The sequence below is a fragment of the Palaemon carinicauda genome, chromosome 29 (genome assembly GCF_036898095.1).
Source record: "Palaemon carinicauda isolate YSFRI2023 chromosome 29, ASM3689809v2, whole genome shotgun sequence".
In the NCBI taxonomy this organism is placed as follows: domain Eukaryota; kingdom Metazoa; phylum Arthropoda; class Malacostraca; order Decapoda; family Palaemonidae; genus Palaemon; species Palaemon carinicauda.
This window is the reverse complement of record NC_090753.1, coordinates 86,847,927-86,869,546: the sequence shown is the minus strand read 5'-3', so window position 1 is coordinate 86,869,546 and position 21,620 is coordinate 86,847,927. Positions and strand designations below refer to the sequence as shown.

The following is a 21,620-nucleotide window of genomic DNA, read 5'->3' as shown; positions in this document are numbered from 1 at the left end:
ATACCTCCTCAGACACTCTTATTTCAAATATCTAAATTATTCTTATCACAACTAACACCATCTAGTCATTTTCATTCCATTATATCTATTATTCCTCTGGATCTTATTCCCTTTCCTTATTCTGTTTATTCGATGGGATTCGTTTTTCCCTTTACCGTCTTTCATAATCTATTTTTAGCCACTGGCAACCAAATCCCCCCTTCCCCCGTCTCCTACCGTCTCCCCTGCGAGTCCACCCAGCCTATCTCACCACTCCCCCCACCTTCATCCTCCCCTGTTCTAGGTCTGTAACCTTCTGCGTCATAATATCTCTCTCTCTCTCTCTCTCTCTCTCTCTCTCTCTCTCTCTCTCTCTCTCTCTCTCTCTCTCTCTCTCTCTCTCTCTCTCTCTCGTTATACAATACAGTACTTACAAATAGATGAAGAAACCAAAATCGGTTTTCTTGAAGTGTCAATTAAATACAAAACGAAAAAATTATACCGTGTATACATCCATTTCAATCATAGCTTAAAATACGGTAACCGATTTCGTCCGCAAACCACAATTTTTTAGGAAACACAATTCTATTCCAGAAAATTTTTACTCTTTAAGTGTCAATTGCGCTATAATAAAACATGTACTTATGTTGTTAAATTTCGGGTGTGTTTTAAAAATCGAGTATTGCTAACTTATTTTTGTTTTACTTTTGGCTGTGATCACATCAGCTGATGTCTAGCTTCCGCGCGAATACAATAACAAAGAATTGTTTACACCATTTCTTAACTTATTCAAACCATCTATACAGTTAATATTACATAAACACCAATGTGTTATAACCTATCATATTTATTGTTTAGTACTTTAAAACCATCCCTCTCTCTCTCTCTCTCTCTCTCTCTCTCTCTCTCTCTCTCTCTCTCTCTCTCTCTCTCTCTCTCTCTCTCTCTCTCTCTCACACATCGAACGTTATAGCGGTAACCTAATTGTTCGGTGACTTTAAGAATAGGCCTAGTACTTTCTTCTTTTACCTTTTTTGCATATGGATCCATAATTGAGGTGGGTACAAGTTGACTTATAACTGAAGTTAGGAAAAGTATTTTGGATATGGAAAGGACAATTATCTTTCGTAACAGTTTAGAATTATCGTAAGTTATCACTCTGTCATTAGCGGCAGTTTGCTATTGTGGATTAAACGCATAAGGAAAAAAAAATTTCCAGCTTTGCTACGAATTTAGGAATTTATATGGATACGGTAAGTAAAATATTTGTAATAACATAATGTTTACTAAATGTTTGTAATATCATTAGTTATGACTTAGATCATGTGTGTTTAATACATTCGTTTGTTTATTATGATCGAAGATGGAGCGTAAACAAATGGAAGGTTTCCGTTTCAGGCGGCATCATAAAGAAAAACATTTCATAAATGGCATTCATTTCATTTATTTGAAAGTTCTAATAAAAAATAATTAGAACATTGGTAATAACAAATTCAACATATAATCTATACTTGGTAAAATTGCTGTCAATTAAAAAACACAGATGTATAAATGCGTCTGTTTCTTCGTTGTGATCAGAGATAAACGTAAACAAAACATTGGTTTTCGTTTTCTATTGTGCTTTTTAGCGTGTTTAGGAAACGCATGATATAAAATCGCCTTTATTTTGATAATTCTGGATTTTCAATCATACAACAAGCTAGTCTATAGTGATGGTTTTGCTATTCACCAGTTGTATTATACAATAGATATGACAAACATTAAAATTTGTCTGTATTTTGGGTTGTGTTATAACGGGAAATATATGGTGTTTACACCTATCCTGGTTGTAATTTTAACCATTTTTCAAGTTATTAGAACTTTAAAGTATATTAAATGTTTTATTTATTTACAAAAACAATTTGATATTATAAATAAATACTATAGTACAAAGAAAGTATTGGAAATGGGTAGTAAACACATTTGAATAGGCAAATTGCTGGTTGCCATGGCCACAATGGAATTATTTCTGTTAGTTGTGTGTTTCGAAATTCGCGATTTTCCATTTACACGAGGTCATTAATCGACCAAATTCTCGCATAATTCGGGACCCTACTGTAGCTTACCTTCAAAACATCAATACCCTCTGAATGAAAACAAAAGGACCACAGTATTGAGCATTCGTACCTCAACCAGCAGAATTTTTGGTATAACTATGTTCTCTATTAATGTGACCACAAAAAGGAAAGAGGGAAGACTGCTGAGACTGTCCAACATATACAAACCTTGATCGAATATTGGCAATAGATATCTGAGTAATTTTCTTTTTATCTTACCAAAATAACTTCTTAGATTATATACAAAGAAGTTATTAAGTTGCTCTCCAAACTTTGTTAGAAAATCTTTCAGACTCCAGAAAACAAATGAATGATTGGTTGAATCTACCACCAAAAACCCAATTCATTGTTTTTATCCAAATGTCATCTACCTGACTACTAATCCCCTGGTGTTGGGTAGGGACATCAAAATATAAGTGCATTAATTTTATACATATGAGCACTAAGTAATTATTTTGCATAAAATATAGTAGACTTTGTTTTCTCTTCTGTCCCCTCAACTTAATTTTTTCCTCTACATTTTGAATGTGAAGGGGATGTTCTTGAAGAAGCGGAAAGTGTCAGTGCCAGGTATAATCACATTGGATTCATGGTCTTAGAGGTCGTTGGAGCATTGCTTATATCTTGTTATAAGTATTCTAAAACCTCTAAGAGAAAAGCTCATTTATTCACTCAAGTATAGCTTTGCAGTATGAATGGAAATAGGTAAACCTTGATAAAGTTTAATGGGTGATGTCCCATGAGAAGTAAAGTAAACCCTCATAAGCATTCAGTGTATTGAAATAAATTAATATGTAGAAAGGGAAATTTGCTTGTGTATAATATTTAAAGCTATAGTGTATGAAAATAGAATTATTAGGCCCAGAAAAAAAAAAGAATTCCCATTGAAAAATCCTCTTTCTTTTTCAGTTACTGGGGCAAGCTTCATCGTCTTCAATGGTGCTCTGAAAACCACTTCAGGGCTTTCTGCTAAGTCCTCTATAGTCGAGGATGGCCTTATGGTTCAGGTAAGAACCGGGAACTACGCATAAATTTTCATCATGAATTGCACTTGCCCACCGTTTTATTTCTTTGATTATTCCTTACAATTTTAAGCTTGTATTATTAAGTTGTGTTTTTCATGCAAGAAGAGAAGGTTTTACTTTCAAGTAGGATTACGGCTCTTCAAATTCTTATCATTAAATATAAACCAGGTTGTTTTGCTACATTTCTTATGTAAAACGTTTGGTTTTAATAGATACCCTCGGACATGATGACCAAACTCCGAGACGCGCTACGAAACATGAAGGAGTTTGATATTCCTTGTGGACCCGTAACTGCAGAGCAGCCGGATGAGGTTGTTATCATCAGATGGATTAGTGATGATAAGAATTTCAATGTAGGGTAAGTGCTCTTGATACAGAAAATATGCTTTATCATTATATATTTATCATTATATAGTTATTATATCTGACAATAAAATGTAATTTTTAGTGGACAGACAAACATTAACATAGGAAAGTTTGATATTCATGAATTTGATCAGTTTGGGAATACTCTGGAATTTCATAAAGTAATATTTATTGGTATTTATTCAAAATTATGTAATAACAAAATCAGAATAGGCCATCATAGAAAAGACAAATTGAGGGTACAGTATTACACAAGGCCTTGATCATTCACTTATTTAACCCTTTTACCCCCAAGCTATTTGGAACTTTCCAACCCTTAACCCCCAGGCATTTTTTTTTTTCAAGCACATTTTGCAATATATAATTTTTAAATTGCTCTAACAGCCTTAATTTTCATCATAGAGAGGTCAGGTTGGTCTCATTCTTTTGGAAAATGCCTGAAGTTTCTCATAAAGTTATCAAAAATATGCAAAAAAAAAAAAGTGTAAATAGCAGTTTTTTGCAAGGACGTACCAGTACGTCCATGGGGGTAAAGGGATGAGTTTTGTGAAACGTACCAGTACGTCCATTGGGGGTAAAAGGGTTAAAAGTTAGTTCAAAAATGGCAGAGACAAGGGACAGGTTAATGTCCAAGGGAGAGTAATTCAAGGTTATCTCTGTCATAAAGTTTATTTGTTCTGTAACCGAAATACAAACCACGCTATTTACAAAGGGGGTTACCTTTTAGAGTAGCTGAAATGGCGAGCCATTAGAATTTAACGAGGGTGTATTACCCCCGCGCTAGTTAGCGGGGGGGTAGGGGAGTGGTAGCTAGCTACCCCTCCCCTCCCTCACACACAGATGAATGCTCACTTTCACTTTTGGCTCGGACTGTGACAGACGTCTCTGTCTTGGTCCTCTCTTGGCAGCCATTGTTTGTTTTGTCTTTACTTAATCGCTTACTTTTCATTTACTCAATATATATGTAGACATGTTTTCATGTTTGTATATACTGTATATTTGAGTATAGAAATAAGTAAGTTTCCTTTTCAGAGTTGTGTGTGTAGTGTACGATATCTACGTGGAGTCCTCGGCAGTTAGACCACCACGGCGTAATTTTATGGGTGGCGATCGAGTTTGATTTATGTCTTTCTCTCTCTCTCTCTCTTGAGGTCGTTCACCCTTTTTACTACGTGTTACTACGACCTTGTAGCTTCCTTTCCGTGTGGGAGGGTTGCTACGCCGTACGTTTGTCTCAATTAGTTATGAATCTAATTGTAGTTGTTTTTTGTTTTTCAGCTTGTAGAACGATTCCTTTCGGGGTTTTCGTTCTTTCTTTAGTGTTCATTCATTTTTAAATTACATAATTACATAGTTACATAATTATAATTGTTATAATTCTGTTTTGGTTACAGCTCTCCTTCCGTGAGTGTAAGTGGTTGTGAGGGCACGTGCCTGTTGTGTAATTCTTGTTTCCTTTCCCTCGGGATTCCTCTTCGGAGCCTTCCCGGGGGAATGAATGTGTACTAATATTATTTGTTTTATTTTTTTACAGTTACCGATCTAGTTCGTTTCTGTAATATGGCAACGGTGTGAGCTGTCTTGTTGAGTCCTGGGGATTCGGCTGTTGCTGCCTCCCCCCCTTGTATTTTCGTCAGGGGCGTGTCTCCTTCTACTGGAAGTATTCCCGTGACGACGGACAGCTCTCCAGTTCATTTTAGAACTCTCAGGAGGCTTGCCTCCTTGGGCGGGTAACTTTCCTTCCGAGGGAAGTTTTTCCTGTCCAGGCTTGAGTTTTTCCCCTTTTTGGGGGGTTCTTCTCTTGCCTTTTTTTCGTGCGACTATGCTCTTGGTGCTGAGCGGTCACACCTGCAGTTTCGCTCAAGGGGCTGGGCACTGCAGGAGCTCCTTTTCGGAGGATTGCTCCTTTTAGGTCACTGGCTGACCAGTCTCTTCTACGAAGTGTTTCTCTTTCGTTCGCGAGAGAGTACACTCATAGAGACTCCTCTTCGGTGGTTTCTTCTGTTGCTGTTGCTGTTGGCCTCCCTCGCCGTAAGGCCCACCGTCCGCCTCGTCGTAAGGGCCTCTCATCTCCCTATAAGGGTGCTTGAGGCGCCTTTTTGAATCTCCGTTTGCAGCCTACAACTCCTTTTTCTCGATCTCCCGCCTTGGTGCAGATGGACAGCAGCCTGATCTCGTCTTCCGACGGGCAACGGTCTTCCCGACGGACAGCGGTCTTCCGACGGACATCAGTCTCCCGGCGGACAACGATCCCTTTGTGGCAAAGGGTTGCCTCCCACGGGGGTTCTTCCCTTGCGTGTCAGGGTTTCCCTGCGCGCCCTTCTGCTGTGTTCTCTCCTGCTCCTGCTCAGGGTTAGCGCACAGTTGCTCTTCTGCTCATCAGCGCTCTCCTGTTCGTCAGCGCTTTCATGATGATCATCCCTGCTGTTCCTGTTGGTTCCTGTTACTCGCCCTGTGCGCCCACGTTCGCCCTCGCGATCTAGAACTTCGGTTCAGGTCAGGGTCAAGGACTCTTCTTCTATGCACAGGCTTCCACGCGTAGCCTTCTGCTCGCCAGCGATCATCAGCTTGCCAGCGATCACCTGTCTCTCGGCGATCTCCGGATCGCCCGCGTGTGTTACAGCCGGCACGCCAACGTTCTCCAACACTTCTGAAGGAACATGGTTCGCCAGCTACTAGCTCACCTGCGCATGCTGATCGCCATCGCGCGGCCCTCAACTGCGGATGCTGATCGCCATCGCGCGACCCTCAACTGCGGATGCTGATCGCCATCGCGCGACCCTCAACTGCGGATGCTGATCGCCATCGCGCGACCCTCAACTGCGGATGCTGATCGCCATCGCGCGACCCTCAACTGCGGATGCTGATCGCCATCGCGCGACCCTCAACTGCGGATGCTGATCGCCATCGCGCGACCCTCAACTGCGGATGCTGAGCGCCATCGCGCGACCCTCAACTGCGGATGCTGCTCGCCATCGCGCGATCGCCCACCTGCAGATGCTGCTCGCCATCGCGCGATCGCCCACCTGCGCATGCTGATCGCCATCGCGCGACCCTCAACTGCAGATGCTGATCGCCATCGCGCGACCCTCGACTGCGGATGCTGATCGCCATCGCGCGACCCTCAACTGCGGATGCTGATCGCCATCGCGCGACCCTCAACTGCGGATGCTGATCGCCATCGCGCGACCCTCAACTGCGGATGCTGATCGCCATCGCGCGACCCTCAACTGCGGATGCTGCTCGCCATCGCGCGATCGCCCACCTGCAGATGCTGCTCGCCATCGCGCGACCGCCCACCTGCGCATGCTGATCACCATCGCGCGACCCTGGCATGCTGATCACCATCGCGCAACCCTGCGCATGCTGATCACCATCTCACGATCGCCCTCCTGCACATGCTGCTCGCGATCGCTCACCTTCGCATACTGCTCGCCAACGCACGATCGCTCACCTGCGCATGCTGCTCGACCATCGCGTTGGCATAACACAACGCGCCATCGCCAACCTGCGCGTTAGTGCTCACCAGCTCACCACCGATCGCTTGTTGATCCATATCGCCAGCGGCGAACGCTTGCGTTCGCCGCCTCGGACTCGCGCTCATCCATCTGCCCACCCTCACGACCGCTCGCCTGCGCGCCCGCGCGACCGCTCGCCTGCGCGCCCGCGCGACCGCTCGCCTGCGCGCCCGCGCGACCGCTCGGTTGCGCGCCCGCGCGACCGCTCGGTTGCGCGCCCGCGCGACCGCTCGCCTGCGCGCCCGCGCGCCCACACGCCCACGTGCCTGCACGTCTACGCTCATGCGCGTCCGCGCCCATGCTCTCCAATGTTTGCCCACGCGCGAACCAACGGTTTTCCATCGCGCAGACGGATGGTGATCCGTCGTGCGAACCTACAGTGTTTCTTCGCACAAACGTCGGCTTATTTCTTGCAGTATCCATTGCTCGTCTATGGGTTATCGCTCGCCGACCACCAGCTCTCGCCCTTCCTACCACGCTCGCCCTCCTTCTGCTCTCCTTCGCTCACCTTTGTTTGCGTTACCGCGCATGGGCGCTTCCACGTTCGCCCACGCGAAAATCTTTGAATTACCGTCGCGCGAGCTCCAGGGCGATTGCGACCACGATTCCCAATGGGGTTTTCGCAGCATGGCCAGCCTGGCGAGTTCTTCTGGAGCGTATTTCCAGAACACGGCCTCACCCCGTAAACGCAGAGCATGGCACTTGCAAGAATAGGAGAAACTTAAGGGAGATCTGAGCAACACTCCTCTTTCCTGAACCTGGGTTAGCCCTTCCCCGTCATTCCCTGGAAGGATTTTTGGCGGGGGGGCTTTCCGTTCGAGATTTCTCCATCGGACAAGGGGTGACTGCTTACCCCTTCCTCTGGGAGCTTACCAGGTTCTTTCCCTCCTCGGTTACGGCCCGAGGTTTGGTTCAAGGAAGTTACAGGAAGATCATGGGTACTTTCCTCCTCTCGAGCTCAGGCACCTTGGCCTTTCGTCGTTAAGTATCTAACTTGCGGACAAGCTCGATGTTGTACCATCTGGACGCGCTGACTGAGGGCTTCCTTCGGGTGTCTCATCTGTGGAGGCGACGACCTCAGACACCCTTCCATCCTTGAGAAGAGTTTGTTTGTGCCCAAGGACAGAGACTTAGACAGCGGCTGTGCGAAGGAAATCGACTTCCGTTTTCACTCCTCCAAGGCGCTTTCTTCCAGACTCTGCAGGGCTCCAGCGCCCTTTTCTTTCAACCACGTCGGCCTAAGTTATCGGCTACGACAACTGGGACAAGGTGTCCAATTGCAGTTTCCTCCTGTCAGGAACAGATGGCACGGGAGACTCCCCCGGGGGGGCATAGTCCTAAAAGGAGTTCACGAACTCTAGGATTGCAGGTTTTTTGCTGGGAGGATGCTTAAGGTTACTCATCCGAATGACAGCTTCCCGATGCCCATTCCCGCTCAATCTCTGTGATCAGCCAAGGATATCGCGCCTGCCGTCTCTGTCAGCGAATTCAGTGTCTCTGAACCTCAATGCCATAGCGTCAGCAGAGTTGCCCGGTTGGGCAGAATGATCCATACCTTAGGCGAAGGTCTTCCTTAGGATCGTCGACGGCTTCACCCCCGGCCTCCTCAGTCGATCCTTTCTTGTAAGGAAGGATCTGAGAGGGGATGTCCGTAGTCGACCTCTCAGCCCTGATCAAGTTTGTCGAACAAACTTCGGCCAGCGTAGACCAGCAGAATTGATCAGATTGGTAACGAGGCGACAGGACTCCTTAAACCCTGGATCGGAGGGACGGGTACTTTCAGTTTCAATTCCATCCATCTTCCAGGGTGCTCGTCGAATCCAGCCTAGACTGCAAGTATTCCTGCTTATGATGCAGTGTGGCTATCCCGCCGTGGCATAGCAGGTTTGTTTCCGCAGAGAACTCTCCCTGCCTTCCTCTTGGCCGCTCAGGTGCAGGCTTCCGCCTCCTCTGCTGTTTGGAGGGCTGGTCAACTCCGGTAGGCTCGGGTTCGACCTTCTTCAGCGCCGGGACAAGCTTCCGGATGCTTACCATGAGTGTGGGCTCATGGTATTTTGCTTGGAGCCTTCTCTTCCTCTGCCTCAACATCTGGAGTATCTGACCATGATATTGAGTCAACGGCCTTACCACATTGGAAACCCCGCTTCTCGTCCGTCCAGCGAGGTTAAACAACGTCGGTACTTGGATGGGTGACCACCTGGGGACGCCAGATTCTGTTACCACATCCTCCGAGCCTTCCTTTCGGTTGACTGTGGCGAGACTGAGGAGAGTCGCAGTACCTGTTCTCAGTCAAGCAGAGCTTTCAGCCCTACCTTGGAACGTTTCCCAGTTCTCCTTTCCTCATTGACCCATCTATAGTCCGAACGGTCGCCTCAGGATGAGTTCCATGTGGGGCGATCCAAGTTCCGGTGGCTTCAGGCAATGTTTAACCGGACTTCCTGGCCCCTATGGGACCAGCGGAACTATTAGACCTGCAATGGGTGTTGACCTATGGAGCCTCTTGATGGTAGTGAATATTCTCGTCCTTTCCCCACATTCTTGATGCTGTTCTCGGACTCGTCAAAGGAAAGGGGGGGGGGGGGGGGGGGCATGTTCCGGTCCAGGCCTATGGTCAAGACCTGAAGGATACCTCTCCATCATTCAGGCTTAGGGGCCTTAGTCTGGCCCCTCTACAGACCCTACAGCTCCTGCCGAGTCGCCCCGTGCGCGTCGACTTCATGGTTCTGGCGTATTCTAACCAGCAGGGGACGCATTTTCACACCTTCACATCTTGCAGTAGAGATACCGGGATGGTTGAGATTCTCTCAATACCACCATTGGCTCTCTCATTCCAGGCAGGGGAATGTTCTCTCAGACTATCCGAGCAGAGCCTCGTAGAGAGAGTGTACCTGGGGGTCTTTGACCTTGGGTAACCAGCAAGTACTGGTCTGGGGGACCTGATCGCGACAGCTTGGAACCTCGAGCTTCCGCTATTCTTCCCCCCAGTCTCAGACCCCGAGACTCTGGCAAGATGCATTCCGGTGATGGTGGGACAACTTCGACGCCTGCGTCTTCCCTCCTTTTTGTCTGTGGACAATGGGTCTCAACAAGACCAGGTTGTCTGTCAACCTTTCAATGGGAGAGCTCCACTGGGACTATGCGCAGAACGATTTCTGGACCCTCTGCTTCCCCTGACGGAACTCCCGGGAGAGCTTCTCCCACGGCGCAGACTACTCATGCAACCACACTGCGACATCTCTCCCGAACCGGGGCGTCGCTTCGGCTTCATGCCTGGAGACACTACGCCTCCTCCTCAAGAAGAGACAACCCGCTACAGTCGCGGCACGGAGGTCGCGTCATCTGCGATAGTCATCCACAGGGGTCTCCCAGGCAAAGTGAAGAGTCTAAGGTGGTTGGTGCCGTGGGAGATATACCTCTTCCCTTGAGGCCTCTTCTCCAGCAATAACGGTCTTATTGCCTTTCGGCGGGAGGAAACTCCTTTCCGCTCTCGGCAATGAATCCTGTCGCTCAGCCTTTCCCTGACCTTCAGGCTTAAAGGAATAACCTTTCCCTGCCCGCTGGATCTATCCTCGCTCATGCGAAGCTACGATCGTCCCTGCCCTAGTCGGAGGAAGACCTCCAACTTGGAGCATGGCTCGGACTTTTAGTCCTTTAAGAGATCTTCTCAAGACCCTTTACGACAGGCCTCGGATTGTATTCCGCCTTGGGTCTCCTGTTCACTCTGGCCACGGCCAGTGTGTAAGCAATCTTCTTGGTCTCTTATGACTCCCCCCTTTCTAAGGAAGAGGGGAAGGCAACATACAGGCTCGCTCCTGAGTTGTTGGCTAGACTCAGAATCTGGGGGTCCCGGCCCTTCGGTCCGATTCATTCAAGATTTCGAGTCTCCATTCTGTATCTGATGTCCCAAGACCTTCTCTTTCTTGCCAGTAAAGGAATCGAGAGGTTAGCGCTGGGAACAGCTGCAGTTTGTCCTCAGTTGCAGCCGATTTGGGAGCACAAGGAGGACATGGGGGAGAGTCATCAGTATACCTCTTCAGCCCGGACTCAAGGACATTCATCTCGACCTGTCTCCAGACCCTCCCCCGTCACGTCGCCCTACAGCACGATGTTGGATACATCGCAACGTCCCTCGCCTTCGAGTAATACTACTCTGTGACGCAGGTGCTACAAGCTGGAGTCTGGAAGCGTCTAATGACCTTCGCAGCCCGCTTCCTGCAGGGCGTGACCCACAGGAGTCTCGATACGTTTTCTATCGCTCTGTGGTGGCTACACAACAGCTGGTCTAACTTCAGGCTCCTTTTTGGACAGGTAGCAGAGGGTTGAGGGCATTGTTATCAGGTTTTAGTCTGCATGAACGAAAGAAGTATGTCTGGCCCTTACTTCTTTCTTCATCATCCCCTCTACGGGGAAGCAGCATCCTGGTCTCTGCATAGCTGACCTCGAACCTCTGCAGGTAAACCATGCTTCCTTGTGTTCCGAGTATTGAGTCAATACTGTCGCGTCCCCCATACCCTGACGAGGTGGTATTGGGAACGTCCTAACCCAGAGTTCCTTCTGGAACTCCAGGTCAGCTGCCTAGGACGGGTCACACTTCTTCCTTCACACACAAGCTTACGTAGGCCACATGGTTCCTTGCGGAGCAAGGAACTTGTGAGGTGCAGGGACTCCTTTTCTCGAGTGCGACTCACTCGGATTCTGAGTCCCCGGGTAAAGCCAAAGCCAGTATGGCTGGGGACTTTCCACCCTACCTATGGGGTAAGTCACCCTTTGTAAATAGCGTGGTTTGTATTTTGGTTACGGAACAAATGACAAATTCGAAGATAATTTGTATTTTTCCTAACCATACAAACCTTAGCTATTTACACATATTTGCCCGCCAGCCCTGTCCCCCAAGACAAGTCCTACCTCTAAGTGAAAGTGAGCATTCATCTGTGTGTGAGGGAGGGGAGGGGTAGCTAGCTACCACTCCCCTACCCCCCCGCTAACTAGCGGGGGGGTAATACACCCTCGTTAAATTCTAATGGCTCGCCATTTCAGCTGCGCTAAAAGGTAACCCCCTTTGTAAATAGCTAAGGTTTGTATGGTTAGGAAAAATACAAATTATCTTCGAATTTGTCATTTTTGAGCACCTTTTGTAATATTTTAATGGATTTTTGTCTTTTCCTTATGGTGCTATATAATTGAATAAATACCCATAATTATTGCTCTAGGGAATTCTATGCCCTTCCCACAATTAATCAAATTGAAAATAATAAACCAGCGAATGGCACGGTCTGACTGCACCCTGAGATTTGATAGTATCATCTTGGATTGTATACTTATGCACCTATGGTTTTATTTTTCCAGTATCAAAAGTGCTGTAGATGAAAAGCAGATGGATGGAATACCGTCTGTAAAAATCCACTCTGGAACAGATTACGTCAGCAACGCTCACTTGATTAGGTGGACTGAAGTTTTCATTCTACAGGTAATGGGTGACCGTCATATATATGATTTATGCATACAGATTTAAATGATTGAAATTGAACATTAAGTTGGATAGTGGGTCATGTTAATTAGAACTTCTACAATAGAACAGTACTTTGATGATATCAGGCATTGTTGATATTAGTTTCAAGAGAATATTATAAACTTTTTGGAATTTGAGTTGTCTTATTAACTAATTTTTTCCAATTATCAATAATGGTATAGAATTAATTTGCAGTATAGTTGGTTCTTCTTAGCTGCAGTAGGTAAATAGTTCATTGATGCATTTGTTATAAACAGGGAAAATGTTATTGACAGCATATTTTTTGCCGATTGCATTTTTTTATTTGAACTATTGTAAATAAACTTTCTTAATTTTTCTAAAGGGAGAAACAAACAACAGTAACGACATCAACTTGAGCCGCCTCTCGGAAATCCTGGCCCGTGCCTTCTGTGTTGCCCTGACCCCTCACTTAGCGGATATGTATGTTAACGGCCATACAAGACTCGGTTTGCGTTCTACAATTCATCAAGATAGTGTAAGAAACTGTTTTCTATGTTTTGATCTGTCTCATTATTTGATGTTCACTTACTCCTTCACAAGTGCACACACTGGTGTTTGATGTATGCTTTTATAGGACTCTTAGAGAAAGTAGGACTATTGGAATTGATCTTAGTTCACTTGCTCTACAGAAATAGGGAGGCTTTTGTTTCACATACCTAGTGCCATTGTTTTGATAGTTTTATAGAATCTTCTTAAAGGGAAGGTCTTGCGGAATTGCCAGCAGACATTGCTTAAGATAGAGAGGCCTTGGGGACTGGTTATGTGTGCACAGTTAGTCTTTAGGGTGTTACGCAACTGTGCAATGGCCAAAACTTTTGTATCGTTAGATTTGGTCTTGTGGACATTGTCTCTCGTGGTGACATATGTGTCCTTCATTCTGGTAACTGAAGATAAGATTTAGATTCTCCTGCCTAAAGCTTTTTCTTCATATCTCATTGGTTATTTCTATTATCAAGGCCAAATTATTACTAGAAATTTATGGATCTGTTTTCCTTTCGAATGTTCGTGTTCAAGTTAATTCTTTGGATGTACCAAATCACAAGAATCCATAAAGTAGTTTAACTAGAAGCTCTCTGAGTTATACAGGTAGAATCTTGAGAGGACTTTCTTAGAAGTTGAAGAGCTAGGTAGGAAGAGATCAAAGAAAATACTGTAGATGAAAAGTAGACGAATAACAAGATTTATATTTACAGTAATTCCCAATCGGAATTACTGTATATACACTATTCTATCTTGTTTCTTTTCCTCTTGTTTTTTTTTTAATCTTTTATAGAGTATTTATGAAAGATCTATTTTTAGTGTTTGTACTGTTCTTAAAATATTTTATTTTAATCGTTCATTACTTCTCTTGTAGTTTATTCATTTCATTTTCTCACTGGGCTATTTACCCTATTGAAGCTTTTAGCTTAGGTAGTAATAATGATAATAATACATACATATACCAAGGCACTTCCCCCAATTTTTGGGGGTAGCCGACATCAACAAATGAAACAAAAACAAAAAAGGGGACCTCTACTCTCTACATTCCTCCCAGCCTAACAAGGGACTCAACCGAGTTCAGCTGGTACTGCTAGGGTGCCACAGCCCACCCTCCCCCGTTATCCACCACAGATGAAGCTTCATAATGCTGAATCCCCTACTGCTGCTACCTCCGCGGTCATCTAAGGCATCGGAGGAAGCAGCAGGGCCTGCCGGAACTGCGTCACAATCGCTCGCCATTCATTCCTATTTCTAGCACGCTTTCTTGCCTCTCTCACATCTATCCTTCTATCACCCAGAGCTTCCTTCACTCCATCCATCCACCCAAACCTTGGCCCTCCTCTTGTACTTCACCCATCAACTCTTGCATTCATCATGATAATTATAATGATAATAATAAAGTTAGTATTGAAAAAGTATTAAGAATATTTTCCTTTTCTTGAGTCTTGTATATCTGGATAATGTTTCCCCGCAGGTTGGTTACGAAGCCGGCAGTAGTGGTAGCCGTTTACCAGCTCCTTGCATGAACGACCTGGATACAGAACTCATCCCTGTCATTCATCGGGCCGCAGCCAATGTAACGGACGAACCTATAATTTTAGAGTTAGTATTTCATATCATGGAACAATAGTCGAGTTGTAAATTGAAAAATTGTACTTAAGGTAGACTTCTGAATCTTGACATTTGAACAATATGTCAAAAATATTATTGTACGGTACCAAGAGTTTTATGTACAGATATATACAGTATTTGAAGTAATTTTTCTATATTCACAACATATGTTGTCATTGTATATGTCTCCAGAGTATGGATCCCCCTAGAAAGGGTAATAGTAAGAAATTGAAATCACCCTTTTTTTCCTGGGAAGATAGTTAGTCTGAAGAGTGCGTTAATGCTGGTAAAGACGTTTTCAGAGAAAGTAGAGTGTTGAACTCATTTCTTAGCTCCTCTGTTATTATTTAATTATTCAAAGTCTCTGTCTCTCTCTTTCTATCCCCTTATTATTTAGGGAGGTGTAGGACATATCCACATCTTACAGGCCCTTTATATATGTTTTAAGTATGGAAGCATTTTCATATCAAATAATTTTTCTAATTTTAAATTGTAATAACCTTCCGTAATTTTTGTTTAATCTTTGTAGATATACGTTATTATATCGATTTTTAATTCTAATATGTATGCCTGTATATACATAAACATATATATTGTTAATATATATGTACAGTACGTATATATAAATATATTTACCTGGAATTAGTAAATATTGGACCAAGTTACTTTCATGCAGCTAAATCTGTCCAATTGTAATCTTGGTCATTTCATTTATGACTGTATGATCACTACATTTGTAGAGCATTTTCTGTAGTTTTGTATTTTTTATCGAAATGGAAAATGGATCGATGAACTCTACTTGTTTATATATATTCGTAACGAAGATTCTCGCTCTAATTGATCGCAAGGATTTCCCAGAAATTTGCATTGCTTATGATCTCATGTCTCCACTCGTTGCACTTTGAAACAAGTTGGGTAAGTGACTTATATTTTTGAAAACTTCAAAGTCCAACTGTTATCTCAAAGAACAAAATTGGCATTAAATTTTTCTCAAATGTCTTCCATGTACAAATGTACAGGAGATTACATATTCTATAGGCTGCTGTATCATATATCTAATGAATCTTGTATTTCTTATTAAAATATGGTTGTTTTATTCTACATTATTAGTTTGTATTGTCACATATAAAGAGCAAAAAATTATATTTATTGTAAGATTAAAAAAAGGTATCAAAGAAATTATAATAACAGTAATACCCTGCCAGACGTCGTTAGTTTCAGGAGACCCGAGACATAAGTTCCCTTCAATGACTGTAGACAACAACGTAGTTACAAAATGCTATCATTTTATGAAAACCAGATGAAATGTTAACAAAAATGTATTACAGTAACATTAACACATTAACAATGATTACATCATCTTAAATTTTGCATTTCTTTACTCATTGGACCTAAAAGAAGGTGGCTTTGGAAGTGTTGAGCCAGTAATGACAGAGCCTTTTCAATATCATATTAAACAATGTGATCTTTGTCCTGGATAATTGTGGACACCATTGTCCAAGCCAGGCCTAAAGCTTAAGCAATGGATTTAACATTTTTCCTTCTGATATCTCTTGTTCATGTCCATTTTATCTGGCATTGTTATAACATGATGCTTGGATGCACTAACTTTACTTTTTGTAAGGGCCATGGCTAAAATCAAGAGAGATTGCCAAGATCCAAAAGGATAGCATTAACACGACACAACAGGACAACATGTAAACGAACTAACTACATACATAGGTGGAATAACTTTTAACCGCAACAAGGTGGAAGCTGTTTGGGTCTTGTCTGTGAATTGTTTTTTTTTCATTGTATTTTATTAAGTTAATGAGATATTTTAGCTTATTTGTATTACATCTTTAACAACCATTCGTAAATTAATTGCTGGACTTAACAAAGTAACAACCCGGTACAGGTTCTTTTAGGATACACGCTTATAACTACTGTACTGACAGTATACTTTCGAGAAGGATTAATATGTCGTCATCAGATGTAGTGTATGTTTTTCTGTATATTTCTGATATTTTCTGTGTACTGTATTATACTTTTATATTCATATTGAGTGCATAACTTTTCTGATATAAATGAGCCATTTATCATCGTTATTGTGCGATGAAGAAACAGACAGATGTAATGTTGATTAAGTATTTGCATTTAATATTTGATGAGTGACATGAAGTCGAAAGTGGTATAAGCAGAAACGACGTGAAGTATGGTATTACTGGAATTATGAAGTCTGGAATTTTTTTTTCTCGTTTGCATAATTTTAAGTAAAAGATGGGAAGACTTTATCCCTTAAATTTGGCATGCTGGATTCCTTTTAGGGGCTAATTTGGAAATTTGTCTTTTGAAATTAAGGCAACTCCATTAGGCAGTGCTCCCCCATGTCTCTCTTTATATTTTCGAGAGTACAGTATAACTCAAAAAGCAGGCTGAAGTAGAATGAATTGACCCATTTTGAATCTTGAAGGTCGACATCTTCATATATACAATGATTGGGTTTGGCTTTTATGAATGAGAAGACTTTTTAAACAGATTCAGGAAAAGATTAATTCCAACTGTGGTTACATTTAAAATCTTCATCGATAAGAGATTGCTTACAGCAGTTTTGAAAGACTGATTTTGCTGTTCAAGAGGCCGTGGTACAGTAGATTGAATTTACTATACAGCACTTGCACATGATGGCAGGTTATAGAGAAAAGAAAACTATAAAGTAAGGTTTTGTTTGGCTGATCGCCTCACCCCTCAGAGCAGTGTAGATTGTGATAATGCAGTCTTCAGGATAGCAGTAATACAGGCTGTTAGTGTATTCTTTTATAATTAATGGTTGTGAAGAGGGTTATCAACTCGTTAAAGTATTCTATAGGTTGGCAAAATCTATACTGTGGGTTTTATTCATATATACCAGGTCTTCATACACACTATTTTCACTATCATTTGGTAGTAGTTAAAAGTTCCTCCTCTGACCTGCTATTGTGGCTGCTCATGTTGATGTGAAAAATATGAATAAAACAAATTTTTTCTATCGAACAAATTATGAGGAAAAATAAATTTTGTGTTTTATTTGCAGAAATTCATGCCATTGTATATTGGTTATACTGTATATGATTCATAAATTTACATTCTATAAATTTGTTTTCCTGAATTATGAAAATAGTAGGCTTGTACAATACAGTAATTGAATGTGCTCTAGTTGGACTAAGAAGTTTGACTCTAAACCAGGTTCCTAAAGTGGTTTAAAATAGTTTGAAATTCTAAATTAATCAAGTTTGGATCTATTCTTCATATGTTTTTTCTCATGTTATATTTTATCAGGAGGTGATGACTATATTTTAAATCATTATGTTTTTATGCTATGTCCTTTTTGTCAAACATTATAAGGTAAAGGTTAAACCTCCCTGGTCGTAAAGTCACAGACGAAAGGATATTTCTATCCTTATCCCCTCCTGTTTTGATGACGATCGTCTGCCATTTCGGATTCTAAATGATCAATGTTACTCTGAAAGTATTTGGTGCAGTGCACTCCATCTATTGTACGCAGTTGAGGTTAGCTCGGGTGAAAACTGATATTTTATAAATGTGAATTATCACTTCAACAGTGATTTATTGCCGAGCAAGCACTAGACTACCGGTGAGGTGCATACAGCGCACACAAAACATTGGCTGATGGCCGAAAGTTTAAATAGTTGAAATGATTGTTTGTGAAACAACACAATGGTGTATCTTTTGTGATGGTTTATATTTCATATTTGGTTAGCATAATTGATAATTTATTTTTATTTTCATTACTGGAAAATTTTCACTTTCAATCCTATTGAGTTGGAGATTTTTTAATAGGGACCCAGGGTTTTGAACTGCCATTGAAATTCAAGCTACAAAAATCTTCTCAAATGCTATACAAGATGCTAGGCAGTTAGATAATTTTAGTTCACTGTATACTAATGACATATATTCGTTGTATAAAAATTTGCCTTAGGAGAGAATGTACGAGAGTAGGTTGGCCTATTTTTGTTGATATACGATTACTGAGGCACCTTCCTTACTCTTAGTTTATGTTGTATATAGGCATTGTTTTGTGTTTTTAAGTGTAACCATGTGAACACTCATATAACATTGATAAAGGTTCAGTATTAAAATTATGGTTGTAAGGTTCTTCGGTTTGCCTTTAAGGTTACTTTACAGCCAATGTAAAGCTTAAGGTTATGATTATATAACATTCTGGTGAATAGGATCAACCGAGCTGAATAAATAAATAAAAAGAGGGGAAAGTAATCTCACAATCAGACGACTTTACATATCTATGGCACTACTGTTGTTTAAAGTGAAGACAATCTCTCTCTCTCTCTCTCTCTCTCTCTCTCTCTGTCTCTCTCTCTCTCTCTGTCTCTCTCTCTCTCTCTCTCTCTCTCTCTCTATGACAAGGCTTTCACCATTTAGTCTAGGGAAAGGAAGTCATCGAAAGCTTTATCTACTCGCATTGCATTTTTATAACAGGGTTCAAGTTGTGATACTGTACAGTTTTCTTTTGTTTTTTCCTCATTTGGAGCTTATATTGCACTTGTTCTCATCTGCATTTTCTGCATCGTTAGTCCACGCCTTAGTCTTCTAGTCCTTAAACAGTACTTTTAGATGCTCAGGACTCAACTCTTTAGGTATTTCAGGATTTTGCAAATTGATAACTTTACAAAGTCTAGGTATTTCAGGATTTTGCAAATTGATAACTTTACAAAGTCTGATTGTTTCTTCACTTGCAGCATTTTTAATAGACGTGAATTGCTCGGATGATGGCTGAGATTATGACGCCACTCGAATAAATTCGGTCAATTATAGATAAAAAAAAAAAAATATGGAAAGCAGGTGATGACCTGGAATTTTTTTTTTTTTCTAATTTTCATTTGTTTTTATTTTTGTCTTACGGAAGTACGTATTGTTTATACTGTACCCTCGTTGCATCTATGATTTCTTTTTTATTTATTTTTTTTCTATTAACTGCACACTCTGAAGCTGTAGATCATGAAAACAGGGGTGAAATGTATCATGATAATACAGTACAGTATGCTGAGGAATATGGAATTGTATAATTTTGATTTAATCTTAGAGAATTATTTATGGAAAATATTAGAAAACCAATTTTTGGTAATTTTCACTGTAGCTAATTAAGTGTAAAATGTATATATATATGTTTTCAATATAGAAATATCTCAGCTACACATCTATTCATTGTAAAACCTCTGTAATTACCATATAGTAATATCCTTGCTCTACAGTTATGTCTAGGAATATAGAAATGCAGTACAATAACCAATTTTTAAACATTACAGTAGTGTATGAAATATTAGAAATTATGATAATCTTATTTTCCACTATAAACCCATTCTTTGTTAGCCAACTTAAATTTTATTCAATTAATTGTTTATGTATAATAGTTTGTATAAGAAATATTGAAAAATTTGAATGATATAAGTTGGCTTAACAGAATACTGGTATTTACCTTTAATGTTTTAAAGGCCACTCATGAATGGCAGAGGCAAGGAATAGTGACAATGTCCTAGCTACCCTAGACACAGATCATATATCCATATGAACAGTGCCCAAGCCCCCTCTCCATCCAAGCTAGGATCAAAGAGGGCTAGGCAATGGCTGCTGATGATTCAGTAGGTAGATCTGTAGGCTCCTAAACTCCCATCTTTAGCTCATAAGGATGGTGAGATTGCGGACACTACAGAAATTATCGTGCTTGAGCGGGACTCGAACCCTTCCAGGGCTCTCAGTGTAGGGCTGTCTCAAGTACACTGCCCTGACCCTTACTTGAACTGTCTGCTTGAGGTGGGTAAATAAACTATTTTGAAGTATTGCAAAGAATAGAAAATAGATGGAGAAAGTTATACAATGGCACTAATATAGTCGAAAGAAAAGAAAATGCAATTGTACTTGAACTGTGTTTGTTAGATGTGAGTAATTAACTGAAGGCAAACTGTAGCAGAGTCTGTACTGTGTGAGAGAGTGATATGTAATATGGCTCCTAGAGCTAGAACACCTAATTAATCTTTAGTATATCTACTATTTTTGTTCATGTTTAATTATAAGCACAGATTTTTATTAGATATATTCAGTAGTTTACCATATTTATAATACAGAATAATGAGAAATATATTTAAGACTTGTAGAACTAAATTTCAGTTAAAGCTAGTTCTAATTTGTCAACATGATTTGAACAATATTTTTACTCGTGTTACTAAAAGTTATTTTGTTATATATAACCAGAACGACAACTTTAATTCTGTATGCAATCCTTTATTGTGTTTGACATAAATGCTAATTTACCGTTTGGAAGGGAGTAATATTTAGATAATTGTTCAAGTACCGATTGATTGAAAGAATATCATAGAGCTGTTTTAAAAGATTTTAGAAGTGAACAAAAATATCTTTTTGGAAAAATAGTGTAAATTGGAGCATCTCAGAAGCTTGGTAGTCGTGGTGAAAGAAACCAGCGAATGAGTGGAATTTTCATGAGATTAGGAGTGGTGAAGCCATGCCAGCATAGAGCTTTTAGTAACAACTGCAGTCCAATGTGCAAGACATAATATTGATGGGATCAAGGGACTGTCTATACCGGTTTTCCTGGATATAAATGAAATAAATCCACACTCCTCTCTGTAGGTGTGATGGTACCCTCTTTTAAGTTAAATTTAAATATTCCACGCGCAGAAATTATTGCATCCTACACAATAACATTCCAACCTAATCTAATTAGTTCATATTGGTAACTCTCTTATTATTTCTCTGATCCCACTTTTTCATCAATTTTGCTATCCAAATTCTTTATCTTTTTACTTAGAGATGCAACTAAGATCTCCCCCCACCCTCGGAGGCATTTGTCACTGAATGGCCTGCCCACCTCACCCCTGTGCCATATGACAAATATTTGTAAATCCATATTGTTAATGAATATAATCGTGGGGCCAGATGACAGTAATAGATACACCAATCACATTCATTACGTACCAGTTTCCAACAAAATCCGCAGGACGTT

The 21,620-nt window shown here is 41.5% G+C and overlaps 1 protein-coding gene across 4 annotated transcripts in view; it reads left to right on the top strand.

Moving 5' to 3' along the window:
- The window catches only part of LOC137622313 (zinc finger FYVE domain-containing protein 16-like), an 86,692-nt gene extending 67,697 nt beyond the window's left edge, over positions 1–18,995 (top strand). For all 4 annotated transcript variants that reach the window (XM_068352881.1, XM_068352883.1, XM_068352882.1 and 1 more), the window contains 5 exons: positions 2,985–3,082; positions 3,313–3,458; positions 12,331–12,451; positions 12,837–12,989; positions 14,469–18,995. In XM_068352881.1, the coding sequence (XP_068208982.1) occupies positions 2,985–3,082; positions 3,313–3,458; positions 12,331–12,451; positions 12,837–12,989; positions 14,469–14,624 (674 nt within the window). In that variant the 3' untranslated portion in view covers positions 14,625–18,995. The remainder of the gene's footprint in view (positions 1–2,984; positions 3,083–3,312; positions 3,459–12,330; positions 12,452–12,836; positions 12,990–14,468) is intronic.
- The last annotated feature ends 2,625 nt before the right edge of the window (positions 18,996–21,620 follow it).